The sequence below is a fragment of the Numenius arquata genome, chromosome 2 (genome assembly GCF_964106895.1).
Source record: "Numenius arquata chromosome 2, bNumArq3.hap1.1, whole genome shotgun sequence".
Lineage (NCBI taxonomy): Eukaryota > Metazoa > Chordata > Aves > Charadriiformes > Scolopacidae > Numenius > Numenius arquata.
Genome location: NC_133577.1, coordinates 117,500,161 through 117,520,891, shown reverse-complemented (window position 1 = coordinate 117,520,891; position 20,731 = coordinate 117,500,161). Strand labels below are relative to the sequence as shown.

The following is a 20,731-nucleotide window of genomic DNA, read 5'->3' as shown; positions in this document are numbered from 1 at the left end:
TTTTTAAATACTGTTTTGAAAGTGATATTAAAAAGTCGAGAATTGAACTAGCCAAACACTTGTTACTTTCTTTTGTTGCACTGCATGTGATTTTCCTCTCAGTTTCAACTGTTTTTCTCTGGCTGCTGCCAAATGTGTGGATCAGCAAGTGCCTCTTCTGTTACACTGTGTGGGTTTTCTTATAAACGTTTTAGTGATGCTTTTACTTTGCAAATCATTGCAAGACCTGAGTGGATACTTTTGCTAATAATACATCGGTTGTCAATTGATATCTCTGGAACATCCTAAACTGTATGAAAAGGTAAATGGAATATTGTTATCTTCCCTTGTATTTTGCAAAAGTATTTTCCCAGTATTTTTTATTGTTTTCTGTATTACATAACTAGAAACTAGATATACATTGAACTGTTTTTAATAAAATTCACACTTTTGGGGAAGGAAGAAATTAACAGGCATATTTGTCTTCAGTAATTAATGTGTGATAAACACCGGTTGGATGCGTAAGTGAAGTTTATTGTATCTCAGCTAAGACTTCTGCCGGCAAATTGTATCACTTAAAGCAGTATGTTTATAGAATGTCTTATTCAAGTTTCAATTTAAATTGAACTGCCCAGCTTTTCATGGAGTTTTGTGTCCTCAATAGATCAATAGTTGTTTGTGCTGTCTTAGTGGTGACTAATTCAAAATTGTATAATCAGTATTGCAGAGAAAGAAAACATGGCAACCGTTGCTGTTAAAAAGAAAGAAGTCACTAGAGATCTAGATCATTGTGATATCCCATACTATGTTTCTGAATTTGTGGAAAGAGAAGTTGGAAATGACTATGATTCTCTGAGGAAGCTAGACAACCTTATTGATAAGCTATCTGAAAATAAAAAACAATTAGAAGAACAGGTAAGCATCTTTTTTTCCTTCTGAATACACTGTATGACTGATCAAGTATATTTAACTATAGTAAAGCACTGTATTATTATCTCAAATGGTACTACTCTACGTAGTGCAGTGTTTTCATGTCAGATTTCATACTTTTCTGTGAACGTAGGTACTCACAGTTTCATCAGAAGTCCCTAAAAGAATTCAGAATGCCTTAAAGAATGCAGAAGATTCTAAAAAGTCTCTGAGTCTGCTTCTAGAGGAAGAAACTCTTCTATCTGATTCAATCAATAGCCACTTACTGAAGGCTCAGCCGTGGATGGAGGATCTTGATGTACTGATTAGTCAAGTAGAAGAGATTGAACGACACCTGGCCTATCTTAAATGGATTTCACGAATAGAAGAGTTAAGGTAAAGTTTGAGTACTAGATAGCTGTTCTGAGACTGGTAACCCAGTTTGTCCCATCATTAAAATGTTTTACATTTGAGAATTTCTATCTTCATTTTTCAATATACAAATGATTCTTTTCTGTTACCTTTAACGAATTTTTGGCCTTGACTTTTCTTGTATTTTATAGTGATAGCATTCAGCAATATCTGATGACCAACAATGTTCCAGAGGCAGCCAGTACTCTAGCATTCATGGCAGAACTCGATATTAAACTTCAGGAATCGTCTTGTTCTCATCTTCTGGCTTTTGTAAGATCCACTGTTAAATTCTGGCATAAAATTCTTAAGGACAAATTGTCGAGGTAAGGGATGCAGCGTCACTCTCTCGTCTTTGAGTTGTAGTATAAGTTTGTGTTGAAGTGCTTATTTTGTGTTGCAGTGACTTTGAAGAGGTATTAACCCAACTCCGCTGGCCATTTGTGGGGCCGCCGCAGTCTCAGGCGTTTGGCCTTGCAACCCCAGCCAGCGCTCCTGACGTATACAGCAATTTGGAGATGTTGTTTTGTCAGCTTCTGAAGTTGCAAACCTCGTATCCTTTTAAATAGTTATGATGTATTTTAGTGAGAGTAATAAATGTCAGAGATGCACATTCTCAAGGAGAATATTTAAAATTTTGTTCTCTCTAAAGTCAGAAGATTGAGTTTATGTTACTCTGTATTAATATTAGAATGCTTTTTGGGTTTCTTTATTCAGAAAATGCCAGGTGCCAAAGTTGTCCTTTTTGGCAGTAGCAACATTGTAACTCCAAGTCATCAGATCTAGCGCTCTCCTGGTAGCAGACAGTTCAGGTTTCATGAGGGTCAGGTCTTACATGTTGAAGCAGGATTACTCCTGTTAATAAATGGTGATATATATTTTATTTTACACAGTTAATACTTTTCCTTTCGTAGCCTTACTTGAAATCAGCCTTAATCACTTCAATATGTCCCATCTCAGAAGGAAAAGAGGGAAAACTAAAGATGTGTGTCTTGGAAGGAGACTTTGCAAAAAATGGGAGACTACAGAAGAATTGTCATTGTGCAATGATAGTAGTTTGCCTTTGAGGTTAATCAGAAGGCACTGCTGCTCATCCTGTTCCTTTTTTTTTTTTTTTTTTTTTTTTTTGTGAATTAAATCACAGCTAAAGCTCAACCAAACAATTTTTCCTGGTGTGTGGCTGCCTTTTTTTTTTTTTTTTTTTTTTTTTTTTTTATTGTGGAGCAGGAAGATACACAACCCTGAGTTAGTAGCAGTTTTGTTCTGGCAGACTGGTTCACTTAGATCAGTTATGTGAAAATGGGAAATCATGTATTGCATTTATTAATCTCATGAGTCTTTTATTCTCCTTTAACAAATACAAATAAGTGTGTCTCTTGGACAGCCCCTTTGTTTGGTACTGATAATGGTGGCTTTTTGTGTTCTTTTTTTAATGATACGAATTTCCTAAATCAAACTGACTTAAGTGACTTGTATTGTCATTGGAAAAATAATCCTTAGCAGCCTGAGTAATATTAAATATTTTGACTATCCTTCATGTTTGAGGAGTTTGTATTGATTGCATAATACTTCCTTCAGCCAATGAGGTAAAACTGAAAAACATTTGTTTTTATAAACCTGTTCTACTAAAATGATATTGGGAGAATTCAACACTTAAATTTGTCCTTAACTGTCAAACTTAGAGATGAGCTATTAAGCAAACCTAAACAATTGCCAGAAAAGTACTCTTTACCCCCGTCGCCACCCATTATCCTTCCGATACAGATCATGCTGAATCCTCTTCAGAAAAGATTCAAGTATCATTTCACTGGAAATAAACAAACCAATGTTTTAAACAAGGTATGGGGTTTTGTATGAATTATTTTCAAAGACTGAGGATTTTTATCTGAGAGTTATCACTGGAAGAGGTTTCAGTGCATTGATGCTGCTGTAATGCATCTGAAGCAGTTTCAGAGCTGTGTTGTAACGGTTTAGTTGCACAAGTCTGTGCTTGTGTTGACAGTCTTGGGTAAATGTAAATATATTTGTGATCTCGATAGTTGTTACTACAGGGCTTTTTAAAATAATGTTACCTATATTAGTGGGGAAGAGTGTTTTTTTTAGACATGAACAAAATTATTTCATAACCAAATGAGAAAATTATGTTCAAGAGATGAAATTTGTGAACAATAATAGGTGAACAACTGTTTTTCTAAAACACTTGTGAAGAAAAGTTTACAGGTAATCTAGTGTCAGCTCAGAAAGGTATTCCAGCAGGGCCTTGCTCAAATTTGGCTTGAGTTTTTTGGTTTGGTTTGTTTTTTTTCTTTTTTTAAGAGTAACTTGGATAATGGAATAAAGAAAATACGTTGTGAAATATTTGAAAGACATCAGCCTGAAAGGGATTACAAGTATTTCAGAGGACAGGCTCAGAGGTCATTCACAATGATCTTGGCAAGTTGGAGAGGGAGTGTCAAAAAAAAAAAAAAAAGGTGATGCAATTCAGTAGACAAGTGAAAATTAATACAGAAATGAGAAACAGACACACAAAATGTGGATAATGTGAATGCAGTTCAACAGAAAGTTCTTTGGCTATTGGGAGTAAGGAAGACAAACTGCTTCCACTTGAACTAACATTGAAAGAAGCATTTGTCATACCATGTTTTTAGGTGTGGAAAGTGAAAAAGCTTAAAGGCATTATAATCTGAACAGTGGGAAGAGTTTTCTTAGGAGTGCATCCTTCTTGCCGTGCTGAGAAATAAAGAAATAAAGACCACACAGAAGAACGAGAAGCAGAAAAGAGGACCTCATGAGTGAGACAGGCGTAGAGAAGGAGGAGATAAAAATGGAGCTTTTGCTTGAGAAGAAACAGAATAATCGGTGCATTTAAGACAATACAAATACAGAAATACTTCTCTGATACTGCTTTTATGAAAATCAAAACTAAGTAAAACACAGTGAGAGACACGTGATATGAGATCAAGAGAAGGCAGGGAAAGAGGCTGGTATTTTTAGAAGCTTGTCTTAAAATATTAGTAGCACTTGCATAAATGTAGTTTGGATACATTTAATATTTGCTTTTCTTTTTTTAAATAAGCCTGAGTGGTATTTAACACAAGTACTTATGTGGATTGGAAATCATGCAAAGTTCCTCGATGAAAAAATCCAGCCAATACTGGACAAGGCAGGATCTTCAGTGAATGCTGGGGTAAGCACTTCCATGGTTTTATATATATGAATATGTAAGTCAACTTGTGATAGATATTTGTACAAGCCCACTTCCACTGATTTCACTACGTATGTGGTGAGACTTAACTCAGTGTAGTAGCAGTTTGTTATGTACATGTTTGCTCTTGTTATTATTTCCTATCTCTGACATTTTATTCACCTTTTTTCTTTCAAAAGCTTGAATTCTCTCGTGGACTAGTAATGCTGATTTTGGAGAAGCTGGCTGCGGACATTCCGTGCCTATTGTATGATGATACACTCTTTTGTCACCTTGTGGATGAGGTACTTCTATTTGAGAGAGAGTTATACAGCGTTCATGGTTATCTCAGCAGCTTTCCCAGTTGTATGCACATTCTGTCAGAAGAATCCTGCTTCCAGAGGTGGCTAACAGTGGAAAAAAAATGTAAGACTTCAGTTGGATTTTGTTGGCCTCTGTATTGCACAATCAGAAAGAAAGTACGTGTGTACTTGCACAAATAGCCTTCTCAAATAGAGTAAGGCACTTGGACAGGGCTCACATGTAAGACATACATGTTTTTATACTCTGTGACTTTTTTGACTAAAAAGTGGTTAGACTCTAATAGTGCTTCTGGAGTTTGTAGGAGTCTTGCCCCTAAGCTGTATGGAATCCAGTACACTTATTTTTAAATAAACATTGCATTTATATGTGTGCAGATAAGACTTTAAATTGAAGTAGGGGAAGGGTATTAACTTTTGAGAAATGAAGAGGAAATACATTGGAAAGGAGCAAGTCAACTATTAAAAAATAAAGCAACCCCCCCAGTCAACTGTGATACAGCTGTTAACTGCGTTGCAAATGCAGATACGTTAAAGCTGGTTTTGTATGAAGCCAGTCATCAGTATTTTTTATAACTTGAAAATGTAAAATGTGACTTAAGAGAGATAAGGCTTTTATGTCTCTATATTTTAGAGGGGGGTTTGTTAGACTTTTTTTTTTATTAAAAACTTAAACAATTTACAAGTTTTTGTGTGTCTCAGTTGCTCTTCAGAAAATGGACTCTATGCTTTCATCAGAGGCTGCGTGGATATCGCAATACAAAGATATCACTGATGTAGATGAAATGAAAGTCCCAGACTGTGCTGAAACTTTCATGACTCTGTTGTTAGTTATAACAGGTAATTATTAATCTATGGCCATTGCTCTTTTTTTTAATGAATAGTAAAAAAACTTCAGCTAACAGATTTCTTTACTAAGTATCCATTGTCAGAGGTAGTCACCAAATAAACTGCAAACATCACAACTTCACAACATTAATAAAAGCTTTCCTATTCATTTTGTATTTTGGATGCTAACTCAAGCATGAATAATCTTGTGCTAGTGACATGTTTACAAAATAATAATTAAAAAAAAACATTTGATATTTAGCATATTAAAACTCACTCATACTTTAGAGAATATAATATGTTATAATGCAGTAATAAAAAAATCCTACAATTCCTTTTGACTTTGTGACAATTTAGAAGCTATTAAGTAACATCTGCTTTCTTGGAACAGAATATAAGAACAAGTAAGTTTTCAGGAGACACTTAATTGCATATTCAGTGGCTTTATCTTACTCTGTGTGAGTATGCTTTAGAGGCCACACTGGGTGGTGTGGTATAATCACATATTGCTTAAAGTATTAGAAAATGCTAGTGGAATCAGGAGGGGAAAGAATGTAGTTTCTCTACGTGTTTAGCTTTTTCCATTGAATAGTTTCCCTGAAATTGTTAAAGTATGTCAGCTGTTTTAAATACTATATGATGTTCTCACAGGCCTATGGTTTTGTAGTAAGATGACTGTAATGTTTCTTTTTGAAAAGCTTTTATTCAGTGTTGGAAAACCTAAAACATTTTATTAATGTCTCTCCAGACAGGTATAAGAATCTTCCAACAGCTTCCAGAAAACTACAGTTCCTGGGCCTGCAGAAGGAGTTAGTTGATGATTTCAGGATACGATTAACTCAAGTAATGAAGGAAGAGACTAGAGCTTCCTTAGGATTCCGATACTGTGCAATCCTTAATGCTGTTAACTATATAGCAACAGTGTTGGCGGACTGGGCTGACAATGTAGTAAGTAGTTATTTTATTAAAATTAAAAAATGGAAGTTGGATGTTTGTTTCATAACAAACATTTTATTTTCAGCACTGCTTATCTAAGTGTATTCAAAACAATTAATTACTGAAAAAATAGAATGAGATACAAATTCAGATTTAATAAAAGATGTATAAATAAGGATTATTGTTTGAGATCTAAGATGTATTAATTATAAACTTTCTAGAGAAATACAAAGAGAGCCCGGAGGATGGAATAATCTGAACAGACAAAAAAGTAGTCATCTTTATGTGCTTTGTATTGTAAAAAAATTAATGAGTTGATTTTGGAGCCAGTGTTAACAGCAGCGATGTTGAAGTGCGTGCAGTAGCGTGTGCATGATGTTTGAACTACTGCCATGGCAGGCTGGCTTAAATGGATTCACCCTGGGGATCTGCATTGCAACACAGTTAGGTGTTGCTCAGAAAGGCTGCCCGCTGATAACTGGGAACTGGAAATTAATTATTTTGCTATATAATAGCCTGATGGCAGCATAGTTATTCTGTAACATTTCGACTTTTCTATGATTATTGGTACAAAAGGTAAAAAAAAACTATTACACCTCAAGTGTGTAGAAATAGGTATTGTGTATGAGATGGGCAGCCTCCAAATCCGTTTTGTCTTCACAGGAAACTGTTACTGTAGCAGAGGATAATCATAACTTGATAGGGCAGCAGCCCTCGTGTTGTAGAGCTGTCTCTACATATTGGTCTGCTTGAAAGCAAAACCAACAAGTTACTACCACTGTGTCACATTAACCTCGATCCATTTTCTTGACATTATCAGGCCAGCAAATTTATGATTTAATGAATAATTATTTCTAAAACAAATTGCAATTAAAGATTCTGATTTATTTTTGCAAATGCTAAAAAGCTCAAAATCACAGGGTTTTCTTTAAGCATTCTGCTGTCAATCTTAAAATATTTTTTTAATATTTCTCTAGATCTATTCCCATTACCTATCTGCTGTTGCATCTGAAACTAGGATTAAAGCACTGTGTTTTGTTTGTCACTAAATCAAGACAGAAAATGTTTTTAAAATCTTAAAATTTTAAGTTTATAACTGTGTCAGGAGTGTGTTTTCTAGAACCGTGCCTATTAAAGTACTGATGAAAAGTTCGGATGGTAAGATTGTTTTTTGTATTGTTCATACCTGGTTTTGTTTCTCTAGTTCTTCTTGCAGCTACAGCAGGCAGAGCTGGAGGTTTGTGCAGAGAGCGAGAGTGTCAGTAAACTACAGTTGGGGCAGCTGGCCTCCATGGAGAGTTCTGTCTTTGATGAAATGATTAACCTACTGGAACGTCTGAAACATGACATGCTGACTCGTCAAGTGGATCATGTCTTCAGAGAGGTGAAAGATGCTGCAAAGCTGTACAAAAAAGAGAGGTGATTCTGTCCGCTTACCCTCCTCCTCTATTACAGTATTATTTCCTGTTAAAAATATGGAGGTAAATAAAGGTAGGAGTAGCTAAGAGGCAAAATTATTTTCCTGAATAGAAATGGCACAGGGTAGTAAGTTTTGGAAAATTGTCTGAACAATTACTTAAAGACTATTTTAATGTTACGTTTTCTAAAGGAGTTCCACAATCAGTGGGGGCATTATCTTAAAAATCCTGGGAAGATTTAAAAATCCTGAAAAGGTGGCTGAGGGGAGACCTTATTGCTCTCTATAACTACCTGAAAGGAGGTTGTAGAGAGGCGGGGATTGTAGAGATTGGGGATCTCCTCTCCCAAGTCATAGGTGATAGGACAAGAGGAAATGGCCTCAAGTTGTGCCAGGGGAGGTTCAGATGAGATATCAGGAAAAATTTTTACACTGAAAGGGTTATTAAGCATTGGAATGGGCTGCCCAGGGAAGTGGTTGAGGCACCATCCCTGGAGGTATTTAAAAGACAGGTTGACATAGTGCTTAGTGACATGGTTTAGTGATGTGTTTTTATCAGAGTTAGGTTGATGGTTGGACTAGATGATCTTAAAGGTCCCTTCCAACCTAGACAATTCTATGATTCTATAAGAATTCTGGATCGCTCTAGTTTGGACAAAAATTACTTTCTTCATAGTAGTATTAAAGAGTTAATGTGAAATGGCCTGTAATGACTGTTCTGTCTTCACAGACTCATAGGGCTTCTTCAATGTTAGCTCCAGAGTAGGATTTCTGAATTACTTCATGGAAAGAATACAACTACTCAGTGATTTATTTATTTTTTTTTTAGATTAGATGGGGTTTCTTTGAATGGCGTGTTCAGAGATCTGTAACTAAAGCATGAGTTTAATATTAAATGAAATTTAAACATACATTAGACTGCTTTTAGATTTGAAATGGGAAAGGACAACTCTCTCTGAGCCATGGTAAATGGGCAAGATTTTTTTTTAAAGGATAATTTTAACTTCAGTTATTGTAATATGAATAATTTCACTATAATGACTTCAGTGTGATAATTTCTTTCAGGTGGTTATCTTTACCATCTCAAGCGGAGCAAGCAGTAATGTCTTTATCAAGCACAGCTTGCCCAATGTTGTTGACCCTACGAGACCGCTTGCTACAACTGGAGCAGCAGCTCTGTCACTCGCTGTTCAAAATCTTCTGGCAAATGCTTGCAGAGAAAGTGGATTCATACATATATCAGGAAGTAGGTATCAGAAAAACGTGACCTATGCAATAATGCAGCGTAGGTGTTGGTGACGGGCCTAAACAGCAGATGCACCTCTGTCTTTGTAGATAATTATGGCAAATCATTTCAATGAAGGAGGAGCAGCACAACTCCAGTTTGACATGAGTAGAAATCTGTTCCCTTTGTTTTCACACTACTGCAAGAGGCCGGAAAACTACTTCAAGCAGTAAGTAGGCAAACTTCTGATCTTTTGGTATTTCAAAAGTGAGCGTCCAGATGAATAGATGTGTTTTACTTATCACCAAGACTTTTTCACAGTTAGTTTTGATCCACACTTAAAATATGCGGCTCATTTATGCTTCCAATATTTACAACTAGGAAAGTTTTGATTCCGCAGCGTGTACTCAGATAGCAGCAGACTGGGGCGTGTGTTCTGGGACATTTTGTGCAGTCAGGATGTCTAGATAAATTAAATTACGGAAGGAATATAAGTAGCACAGACTTCTGAAACTGGGGCCAAAGAAACTACTCAAAAATACAGTTACAACACAATAAACTTTCTTTGTTCTTAGAAGAAAGACTACTTTAAACTCAGTTCCCACTCAGAATTGCCTTGCATAGCAGCCTAGTTGCTTTCATTGATGAGAAGCTGCTTTCTCTGTGGTTAGTCTTTTTCAAATAGTCTTCTAAAGAGTCCAGTGCTAAAATCCTAACATAATTGGGGTAGAAATCATCATATTTTTAAATTACTGTGGAGCATGGCATTCAGTCTTGAACACTTGAAGACAAAGATTATATATTGGCATTTTTAAATTGGAATATTGACGTAGCATCTTCAGGTTTAAGGTTTTTTTGAACACGTCACTGTCATAAAGATAATTGATACATACAAATTAAGAGGACACAGATGCGCAAAGGAACCATAAAAAAAATAATGCACGATGGCTATCAATATGGCTATCTAACATATCTAGACTAGAAACAATGTGACAAAGACAGGGTATCTGTTTGTTCCTAATGATATTAGGGATAATGTTCACATTCTAGCAACTGTCTGTTAAACTGTGCTCGTAAAATATACTGAATAAGAATTTTCTAGTTATCTTAGGGGAAAATGTAGTTAGGGAAAGCTAGACAGATTAAGTGGTAAATTCTATTCTGTGTTTTTAATACCGGTGGAAAAACTTTAAGAAGCAAAAACCAGGCCGAGCACTGGGTTGCTTATGGAATACACATCCATAACGGAAAAGGCTTAGATAGTAAGAACAAGTATAGCATTTCCTTTGATCTAAAGCAGTACTTTACAGTGCAATAGTTCTGATCCTTTTCAGAAGTCCATGAAGGTTTTTTTTTGTTAGTCACTGTGTGCACAAAATTAAGTGTGTCTCATGGGTGCTTCTCATACTGATTCATACAACTTTTTCCTCTAGCATAAAAGAGGCCTGCATTATCCTGAACCTGAATGTTGGCTCTGCCTTGCTTCTGAAGGATGTACTACAGTCAGCTTCAGAAAATGAACCAACATTAAAGCCAAACCAGCCATCTGCAACAGCAGCACTAAATGAACTTGGCATTTATAAATTAGCTCAAAAAGATGTTGAGATTCTTCTCAATTTGAGAGCTAGTTGGCCAAATACAGGAAAATAAAGACTTCTTTAGAAATGCTGCATAACTTGGTCTAGATTACTGATTTCAAACAAAAGCAAAGCTAATATGTTGTAATATACTTATTTTTTTTCCAATCTGTATGCTGAATGACTGATTTAGTCTAATCTTATGCCTTACTGTATACAGTTTCAAAAAAAATTGCAAAATGCTCCTGGCTTGGTTTCAAGCTGCACAGATCTTATTTTCCTTGGCCACCTTGCCATTGCATTTAGAAGCTAAAACTGTCTTAATCTCTAATGAATATGTCTGCCTTGTCGGTGTTGTGCGCTGTAACATCATTCCAAGGAACATTTACAGTGTAAATACACCTGTGTACAATATGGACAACTCTTCCTTCTGCACTGGTCTAGCTTCATGTAAACACAGATGTTTTACATCTCTAAACCCCAGGTAATGGATGTTGTGTATTAAAATGTGTATATACAGAACACAGAAGGAGGAGATGAAGGAGTATGTCACTTTGTTTTCTTTACTCATACTAACTCAATTTTTTTTCTTTGCTATACCAGGGTCCTCTTTTTTTTTTTAAAGTTTCTCCTTAAAAATAGCATAAATACTGTGTTGTAAGTTGAAAATGGCATTTTACTGAGAAGTGCCACCTTTCTTTACCTGTGGACATTTGTCATAACTTGCTGAAGTTGGTCCCTAAAAAAACCCCCAGCACATGACAAGCCGAAAGAACAACTTAAGAAACAGCTCAGCTCTTAATTTTATTCAATGGTAATGAGCCAACAAGTGACAACCCCTTACTGTAAGCTACAAGCTGAAGGTGGAAACTCCAAATCGCTATTTTAGTTGTGTAAAAGAGATCTCGAGGGTTTTTTTTAACTACCTAATTGTAATAAAAAAGCAATTCTAAAAATATCCCTCTGCCCTCCCTGTAAACATGAACAAGTTCTTGTCATTTATCCTTTTCACTGATTGCTCAAACAGGGGAGGGGAGAGCGTGGAGATGAGAAAAAGAGAGTACTGCTAAAAATCAGCTATACACAGCTGACAAACCAGAAGAATTGAGTAAGATGCCTATTTTTAATATATATAGCAGACCACTGCCCAAACTAATATGCAGCCCAGCTCTCCAGCATCTTTTTCTTCCTAAGACAGAAAAAATAAAAAAGAGTTCTAGTTAGATAACAGTGAGGATGATCAGTTCCAGTTACCTTTCAGTGATTGCAAGAGTTACCAAAAAATTGCCCCTAGAACCACACCTTGACTGTGAGAAACTACTACAACTCTGAGCTTGTTTCATCTACAGGTGTGTTGCTGCCTCTGGCAAAGAGGACAGCGTTGCTTTGCTATCTCACATTTCTAGGTCGGTATCTGAACCCCTGCGCTCCCCAATAACCCTCTGTCTGCACTGCGGGTAGGGAATCGGAGAGGTCTGCTTTGAAATGATCCTGGAACTGAGAGGGTGGAGGAAAATGCCGAGCTTTAGGTTACAGCAAGCCCAGCGCGGTCAGGCAGTAACTGACCTTTTAAAATCTTGCAATGCAAAGTAAAGTGGTTAAACCAGGAAGTCCTTTCATTATATAGCTATTTAAATAAAAAATAAATCCCAGTAATGTATCTTCTGTGCATATCCCCCCTAAAAAAAAAAAAAATTCAATTAAACTTACACTTCTTCCTTGAATATGTCCAATGTGATATTCACATCATCTCCAAGCTGCAGATCTTCAGTGCTCAGTCCCAAAGTTTTAAGAGCTAAAGTTAGGGAAAAAGAATTTCCTGGGCAAGTCTTGAAAAGATTAATTTTACATCTTAAAGTGGCCTAGACAGAATAAAAGGTAAACATACGTAACTTAAACATAAGTAACTTTAAGTTTTCAAGTTACCAGGCTGTCTATCGGCAGATGTGCAGATGCTTTGAAGCTATACGTATGCCTAGCTTTGAAACCATTTTAATAGTTCCATGCAAAAAACCCACAAGCCCATTAGCATGACCTGCTGTCCAGGCGAGACGCACCTTCCCTGTACTGCGCTGCTGTGATGTGGCCTTGCCCGACAACGTCCAGCAACTCGAACATGGCGACCAGGTTGGCCTCGTCCATGAGGTAGGGGTACTCGCCCTCGGCCCGTTTTCCAGCCTTCACCCTTTCCAGCGCCTGGATCAGGAACTCGCGTGGTCTTTCTGCAATGAAGCAACGTTGCCCACAGCCGCGGGTGACCCAAGGCCACACAGTCCCTTCCCCGCCACACCCCCATCATCCCCACCCCCCTTGTCGCGGCGGGAGGAGGCCCCACAGCAGCCCGGGCCGAGACAGGTCGCCCTGCCCGAGCCCTGCGGTGCCGCACCGGGTCGGTGGTAGAGGAGGAGCGCGGCGAGGCGGTGGAGCAGCTCGGGGATCCGGTGCCGCTCCAGGTAGTCTCGGCACTCCCGCTCGCCCGCCGCCATCCCGCGTTGCCGGGAGACCGCGCGCGCCCCGCCCCCGCGCGCCGGCCGTTAAACCGTCCCCGCCCCGCCTGAGGTGATCCCGGCGGGCCGGGCTGAGGGTGAGCAGCGTTGGGGAAGAGCGGGAGCCGCTGGTACACGGGGTAGGCCTCAGGGAAGGCAACGCCACACGGAAAGGGCGGGGGAGCGCGGCGGGAGGGAGGGCCAGAGCCAGCGGGAGGGCTCGGTCAGTCGGCTCAGGGCGTCAGGCGGAATAAATGGGATTACCGAGGCTTTACCGACCGCGCGGCCCCTGCTGCAACGGGCAGAGTGGGAAGCAAAAGTTAATTTGCCCAGATGTCATCGCGCTAGCACTAGAACAGAAAAATCACCGCTTCCAGCCAAGTTACTAGTTTGTGCCGCAGTTCCAGAAATTCATGGGGAAAGTAAATCACACGTTGTTGTTTTTAACATTTATGCAAGTCTTCTCACTTTCAGCCACATTTCCTTCCATATGCGGTAACGCATTCTACACCTTTCGCTTTTCCCCGTGCACCGTCCACTCCCTTGCTAAAGGGAGCTTGCTTGGTTAAGCCTAGTAAATGTGAGGGGATTACAAAACGTTTAGATGCCACCTAGTGGAACGTGGGCATGTGTGCTCAATACTGGTATGATTGATAACGCAAAATCAATGATTAGCAACTAAAGAGTAAGAAAGGCTACTTTTTAAAATAATTTTGCAGCATAGCCTGTGCAAACAGAGAAGACGCATCAAAGAACATTTTTATTGTACTACTCAGTGTGAGCACGAGAAAGATATAAAGTGCCCCACTAAAAAAGAAAAAGTTCAAACAAATCTACAAAGACGTAACCTTCTGCTATCAAATAAAAATAGACAATGATAAACGAGCATATAGTAAAGAAAAAACCCCGGTATTGCTGTGAAAAGCCTAGCACTATGTTTAACTATTTGCCAAAACTGAAATATCACACACCAGTAATAGAATTCACCTTTTTTTTTTTTTTCTTAGCGAATGACTGGGAGAAAGGCAGCATCCAAAACTGCAGATTGTACAGCCGTGCTTTGTCTGTATTCTTTAGCATTTTAAACTGATTATGCTACCTGCTTCAAGCCTTAATTAGGGCTAGAGGAAGTTATGTCCCTTGACAGCGACCTGGCAGCGATGAAAACCTTTTCCTAAGGGATACAATTAATAGGTACTGAACCCATTCCTGCATTTGACTTTTCTATGTCTTTCAATAGAGCCTGCAGAGCACTACCAAAGTTTTTTCCTAAAGAAGAGCAATAGGAGAAAGTGTAGATTGTAGTGCAGAGAAGTACAAATGAGACTGAGTTGGCCAGCAGAGGAGAAATAAAGACACAGAAAATATTGGACTGGAGAGAAAAGTAGGTAAGTCAGTGTTTGGGGCAGGGAAAACAGCATTTGGCAAAGAAAGTTTCTCCTTCAGTGGTTAACAAAGACAGCCAGTATGAAACACATATCTTGAAGGCTGAAAGTTTAAAAATAAACACCAGAATTACAGGTTGAAGTGTTTTTCTCTGAGGAATGGTTCAAAAATCACTAAGCAGAGCAAACACTAGTTTGATTTACAACTAGGAATGTTTTTTTTTTTAATTTCATTTAACTGTTAAGAAAGCACAATTTATTTCTCTGAAAAAACCCATACTGCTGTGTATCCTGTAGGGAGTTTATTATCCTCAGTTCATACAATGCTATATATATATACGATACACACAATGATATATACAGCTATATATATTAGTCCTAAAAGTACAACAGTTTAGGACAATTTGTGAGAAGCTCACATGTACTATTGTAAGAGAACTTGAACTTCTGGTGGCTAAGAAAAACAGGATTTGACAAACATCTCAAAGCTTTCTGGTTCCATTACAGAGATGCTGCTAATTCAGTTTTAATCAATAATTCAAGGATCAAATCTACTTTCATGTGTTCAAAGTGTCCTGATTACTTAAAATTGAATTTTGTTGAAAGACTTAATATCTGTTGTGGCAGAAGCTGAGCCTTTTGCAGAATATCATTAATAACTTAAGCATTTTATCTAATTGCATAGGACTAAATAGACTACCAGGAGTCTTAAGGGCTGTAATGAAGGGGAACAGGGACTGCAGGTCAGATATGAAGCTGGTTGCAGAACAAGTATTTGTCTTGCGGAGGAAGACAGGCAGATGGGAATGTTCTTCCAAATGGGAGTGTTCAAGGACTGAAGTCTAGGGCTGTGGGAAGAGACAGGAGCAATAAGGGCTGGGAAAGATGCCTAGGTCTGCCATACGCTTACTGTCAACATGCTGAGTAGTAGCTCCTTTAATGCTTTATCCGCCTCTGCTCCTCAACATGGACATTAACAAGCACTCTGTGTTAGGGAGCACAGGGTGCAGCTGCAGAGATTGGGTCCTGCCACTTCTGTAGCTGCTTTGGAATTGCTACACTGCACCCTTCCATTGTGTATCCTCAAGGACCTCCAAGATACAGGCAAGTTCCAGGGGATTTACACTATGCATTTATAAGGGAAAGTGCTAAACAGCAGAAATATTAAGCTTCTAGGTATTCATTATCTCAACATCCAGACCCCCCCCTTTTTTTTATTTTTTACTGTATAGAATGGCAGAATAATTGAGGTTGGAATGGACCTCTGGCAATCAAGTGGTCAATCAACCCCCCATCCCTCCAAACTGGGCTAAAGTATACATCAGGTTGTCCACAACCTTGTCCAGTCAAGTTTTTACTGTCTCCAAGGGGGAGATTCCACAACATCACTTGGTCCCTGTTCCAGTACATTGCAAAGAATTTTTGCCTTGTGTCTAATGAGAATTCCCCTTGCTCTACCTTATGTCTATTGCTTCTTGCCCTCTTCTTGTGCATCACCAGGAAGAGTCTGTCTCCAACTTCTCTACAATCACCCATCTTGTAGTTAAAGACAGCACTTGGACCCCTCTCCCCCTTTAATCTTCTTGTCTTAAAATTGAACAAACCATTTTTTTTAGCATATCCTTATTTGTCATGTGTTTTAGCTACCAATCATCTTTGTAGTGCTCCACTGGACTCACTTCAGTATGCATGCTGCATCCTGTATGGTGGAGTCCTAAACTGGACATGGTTCTGCAGATGCAGTCTTACAAGTGCTAAAACAGAGGGTGACAATCTGTTTCTTCTGACTGCTGCCTACAGTCTTTCTGTTGCAGCTTGGACTGTGGTTACCTTTCAGCACCCTAGGGGCCTGGTGCTGACTCGTGTTCAGCATGTCCACCTCCCCCTTTTCCTGCAAAGTTGCTTTCTTGCCAGTCAGCCCCCAGCTTGTTCAATGACACGGGGTTGTGCCTCCCTCCCAGGTGTAGGACTCTGCATTTGTCTGTTGAAGCTAATGAGGTTCCCATTGGCCCAACTTTCTAGCCTGTTGAGGTCCCTCTGAAGGACAGCCCTGCCCCTACTCTATCAATCACCTCCTTGCCCTCCAATTTGTTGTTATCCATGAACTTGCAACCTATCCCAGCATCCGGGATGGTAACGAAACTCTTCAGCATTATTTGGCCCAGTATTATCTCCTGAGGCCTGTTTGTAGTAACAACCGACCAACTGGACTTCAAATGGCTGACCGCAACCCTCTGAGCCCTGCTGTCGAACTGATTTTCCACCCACCTCACAGACCACTCCTTAAACCCATATCTCTCCAATTTATTGTAAGAATACAAACAGCCAGTGTCAGAAGCCTTGCTAAAGCCAAAGTAAACAGCATTCACTGCTCCCTGGCCAGTACCTGAAGGCAGTCATTTCATCACAGAAGGCAAGTGGTTTGGTCAGGAATGGTTTCCCCTTGGTAAATTCATATTATCTGGACATGGCTTCAAGGAGAGTTTGTTCCATAATCTGCCTGGGGTTGAAGTTGGGGTGAGCAGCCTACAGTTCCCTGGGTCCTTCTTGAAAATGGGCATTTGCCTTCTTCCAGTCCTTGGAAGCCCTGCACCCTGTTCACCATAATCTTTCAAGGATGATGGCATCCTTGTAACGATACTGGCCTGCATCCTTGAATCAAGTACAGGCTTTCCCTCAGACTGGTACGGATCTAGTGTAAGCAGTCCTTAACTCAGGCTGCCTCTTACATGGGTAATACCTCACTCTCCAGGCTCTGCCCAAAAAGCTGAGCACAGACCTCTTGAGTTAAAACCTAAAGCAAAGGCATCACTGAGTGTACCTCAGTCATTCCTTTGTCACTAGGTTACCCACCCCATGTGGTGGGGGCCCCATTTTCCTTACCCTTCCTTCCATATTAACATACAGAAAGTGTCCTTTACATCCCTCACTAATTCCAAGTCCATCTTTGGTTTTCCTAGTTCTGCTTCAGCAAGCCTAGGCAGCATTTCTGTATTCCTGCAGGGTAGCCCACACCTGCTTCCACAGTCTGTGTACTCACCTTTTGGATTTGGTGTCAGTCAAGAGTTCCACATTCAGCCATGCTAGCCTTCTCCCGTGTCTGCTGAACTTCCTGCATATCAGAATGGACTGTTCTTGTGCTTCAGCTAGCTCCCCTGGGCCCTTTGGGGCAGTCTTCTGGGGGAGTCGGCCAAAGAAATGTCTGCAGGAGACAAAGTCTGCTCTCCTAAATTCCAGGGTTGCAATTCGACTATTTATCTTCTTCACTTCCTTCAGAATCTTAAGCTTTGCTGTCTTGTAGTCACTGCTGCCAAGGCTGCCACCAATGTCAATGTTCTCAGCCAGCCCTTCCTTATGTGTGAGTAGCATGTCTAGCATAGCCAGGCTCAGCTTGTTGAGCACTTCTGTCAAGAAACTGTCCTTGATGTAGAACAGAAGTAGCCTGGATCACTTGTGCCTCCAGCACGTTGTCATCCCCTCCCCTTCCAAGAACAAGAACCTGCAGTTGTAAGGCTAAGCTGTGAACGTTGGGATTTTTTCCCCAGTCAACTGCAAAATAAAGACTAAACCTTCCATCAAAAATCATATACTGAAAAAAATTAAGTATTAGGAATTAGAAAAATACTTCCAGTTACTGTTTCAGAATGAAAAAGATGTAAAAATAGGTCACAAAAAGGCTAATTTAATATCAGGAGACTTAGCTGTCTTACAGAACTGGACACTTCCCAGTTGACAGAAAACCCAAGAAATTGATTTCCTGGAACCACAGTGGTGCTTTTGCTGAAGGCAAAGAGAAAAAAGAAGGCAGGAGCCTTCATTGGAAATATATAGTGTATTTGTCTGTTTAAATGTGGCTCAGCCCATAGATCCTAAGACCACAGATGCTTTTATTCTAGCAGTAACTGTACAGCGAGTTCACACTATGCAGAGTGGTGGAGATCAGAGATCCATCTCCATCACCTTAATTTCTCTGATCCCCCTCTAGTCCAAAAAAAGAGACATTTTGAACAACAGAAGAGCTGGGCATGCAGTTATAAAGTAACTGGGGATTACACATCTCCAAAGACTCAAGTTACTTATGAGTAACCTCAGTCTTTTCCTGTATTTGACCATTAGTCCACATGTCTATTCTAACAGCAGTCACTTCAGCCAGTACCCTGTAAAAGCACAATTACCAGGAAGAGGTCTTGAGCACTTCCTGACGTCAGTATTGCTCTACCAAATCCAACACTTCTGGATGCATCAACATTTGGTGAAGGTAAACGTCAGTATGTAGGTGGTTTCCCTCAGGCATCAAGAATAGACATGCTCTTCATATAAGCTGCAATACTGCATGTGCTATGATAGAGAATGCACCGATTACCAGTACATAGATTTAGAAAAATGATGCTATCTAGTCTGTTACGCAGCCATCGTTAGCCTAAGGATGTTTGTGATTCCTCAAAACCAAAGATTAACATTCTTGAAGAACATCTGAAGTGGTTGGTTCTGTGAATGTAAAAAGACAAGACATAAAGCGGACAGTAGGTTCTCTGTTTCATCCCGTGCTGTCTTAGAAATAAAGCAGGTAAATTGATTCAAAGGAAATTCTGGGGTGTATCTCAGGGAGAGATTTGGAAAAAAAAATCCAGCAAAATATCTGTCTAGAAAAGACATAGCAGAGTGAGAAAGGCCAATGATAAGGTGGTGTCACCAGCTCTGAGTGGGCATTATAGCTACTAGAAAAGCTGGTAAATGAGTAACATAAAGACCAAGCAACAAAAAGAGTTTGTTATTAGGAAAATACCCTAAGAAAGCCCTAGGGAGCATTTCTGAGAAAACTGACCCTACAAGATCAGTCCTTGAGAGAGGAGTTAGATTGTCATTATTGCTTTCTTCATATTTGGATCATAGGATAGGAGGTCTGTAGTCTAGCTTTCTGCTCAAAGCAGGGTCAGCTCTGAGGTCAGACCAGGCTGCTCAGAGCTTTATCTAGTTTGAGTTTGAAAATCTCAGAAGTCGGAGACCACACCTATCTCTCTAAGCAACTTGTTCTAATGCTTCACTGTCTCCATGGCAGGAAAGTTTTTCTTTGTATCCAGTCTGAACCTCCCTTTTATCAACTTATGTCCATTGTTTCTCACCCTCCCACCGTGCAGCACTGAAGAGCCTGGCTCTGATCTGCTCCTGACCTTGTCATAGGTATTGCCAGGCTGCTGTTATGTCCCCTTAAGTCACGGCAAGTGGTGAGTTGGAGCCAGAGGTTCATTACAGTGCTGACCCACTCGCTTTGTGCTTCAATTTCTTTTTCCCTTTTCCTTTCCTGGCAACCTCATAAGGGATATTGAAAGCTAGTCTGGGCCCAAAAGCCCTGGACAGAAGCTTGAGATGGAGAAGCTGGTATCTTTCAGGCTTCATTGGCATTTAACTGCAGCTGAAAGGAGTTTGGGATTGGAAGATCAGTAGTGGAGGTCATGGGAGTGGGTGGTCCAGTAATGCTCTAGGGGCAAGTACAGGAGGCATTAGAGAATTGTCTGTTAGGCATGAAAAGCCCAGTGCAGTCTGTTACCTGCTCCAGGAAAAAACATGCACTTGGCTTGTCCTAGGTTGAAAGGCGCACAAATGGAGCCATTTCCCTTTGAATGTTTTCTTTTTTGGGAAGCATCCGTGCTCAGGGGGTGAAGCTGTAGGCCTTGGAAGCACTCTGCAAAATAACACAAGTGAAAAACAGCTTTCTGCACCTTCTTCGTGTCTCCTTGAGAACAAAGCAGCAAGCCCAGTGTGTTGGTATTAGTGTTTAGGCTATGTGGTCCAAACACAAATCCTAAAGGGAATTAACAAGGAATGAATAGCTGAAGGCAACCTTAAGAAAACCTCACAACACACAACCTCCCCCCCAAAAAACCCCACACCACAAAACCCAACCGATTACAGGTCAAAATAAGAGAAAACAAAAGAAAAAGTAAGGCAAATAGTTGCAATTTAAGAATGAAGCTGACCAGAAGGGAAATTTTCTTGCATAGGCTGTTGAGCGGATCTTCAGAGCTGAGGCTACAGGCCTAGATATTCTGTGACTGTGGTGAGAAAGGCTGAAG

At 39.7% G+C, this 20,731-nt stretch overlaps 2 protein-coding genes across 3 annotated transcripts; one reads left to right on the top strand and one right to left on the bottom strand.

The window, feature by feature from the left end:
- Nucleotides 1–696: 696 nt before the first annotated feature.
- On the top strand, nt 697–11,325 carry RINT1 (RAD50 interactor 1). Its single transcript, XM_074168252.1, has 13 exons — nt 697–894; nt 1,043–1,284; nt 1,452–1,625; nt 1,703–1,852; nt 2,982–3,138; nt 4,376–4,486; nt 4,684–4,909; nt 5,506–5,643; nt 6,380–6,579; nt 7,772–7,986; nt 9,050–9,230; nt 9,320–9,438; nt 10,643–11,325. The coding sequence occupies exons 1-13, from the start codon at nt 718–720 to the stop codon at nt 10,857–10,859; spliced, it is 2,307 nt and encodes a 768-aa protein (XP_074024353.1). The 5' UTR covers nt 697–717; the 3' UTR covers nt 10,860–11,325.
- Nucleotides 9,175–13,272, bottom strand: EFCAB10 (EF-hand calcium binding domain 10). Of its 2 annotated transcripts, none has more exons than XM_074168253.1 (4): nt 13,173–13,272; nt 12,844–13,008; nt 12,498–12,581; nt 9,175–9,221 (listed from the first exon to the last, which is right to left on the bottom strand). In XM_074168253.1, exons 1-4 carry the CDS (start codon nt 13,270–13,272, stop codon nt 9,175–9,177), a joined length of 396 nt encoding a protein of 131 aa, XP_074024354.1. The 2 variants fall into 2 exon arrangements, with proteins under 2 accessions (XP_074024354.1, XP_074024355.1); XM_074168254.1 differs by lacking the exon at nt 9,175–9,221 and adding an exon at nt 11,939–11,975 and having other exon boundaries at nt 12,497–12,581.
- Between the last annotated feature and the right edge of the window lie 7,459 nt (nt 13,273–20,731).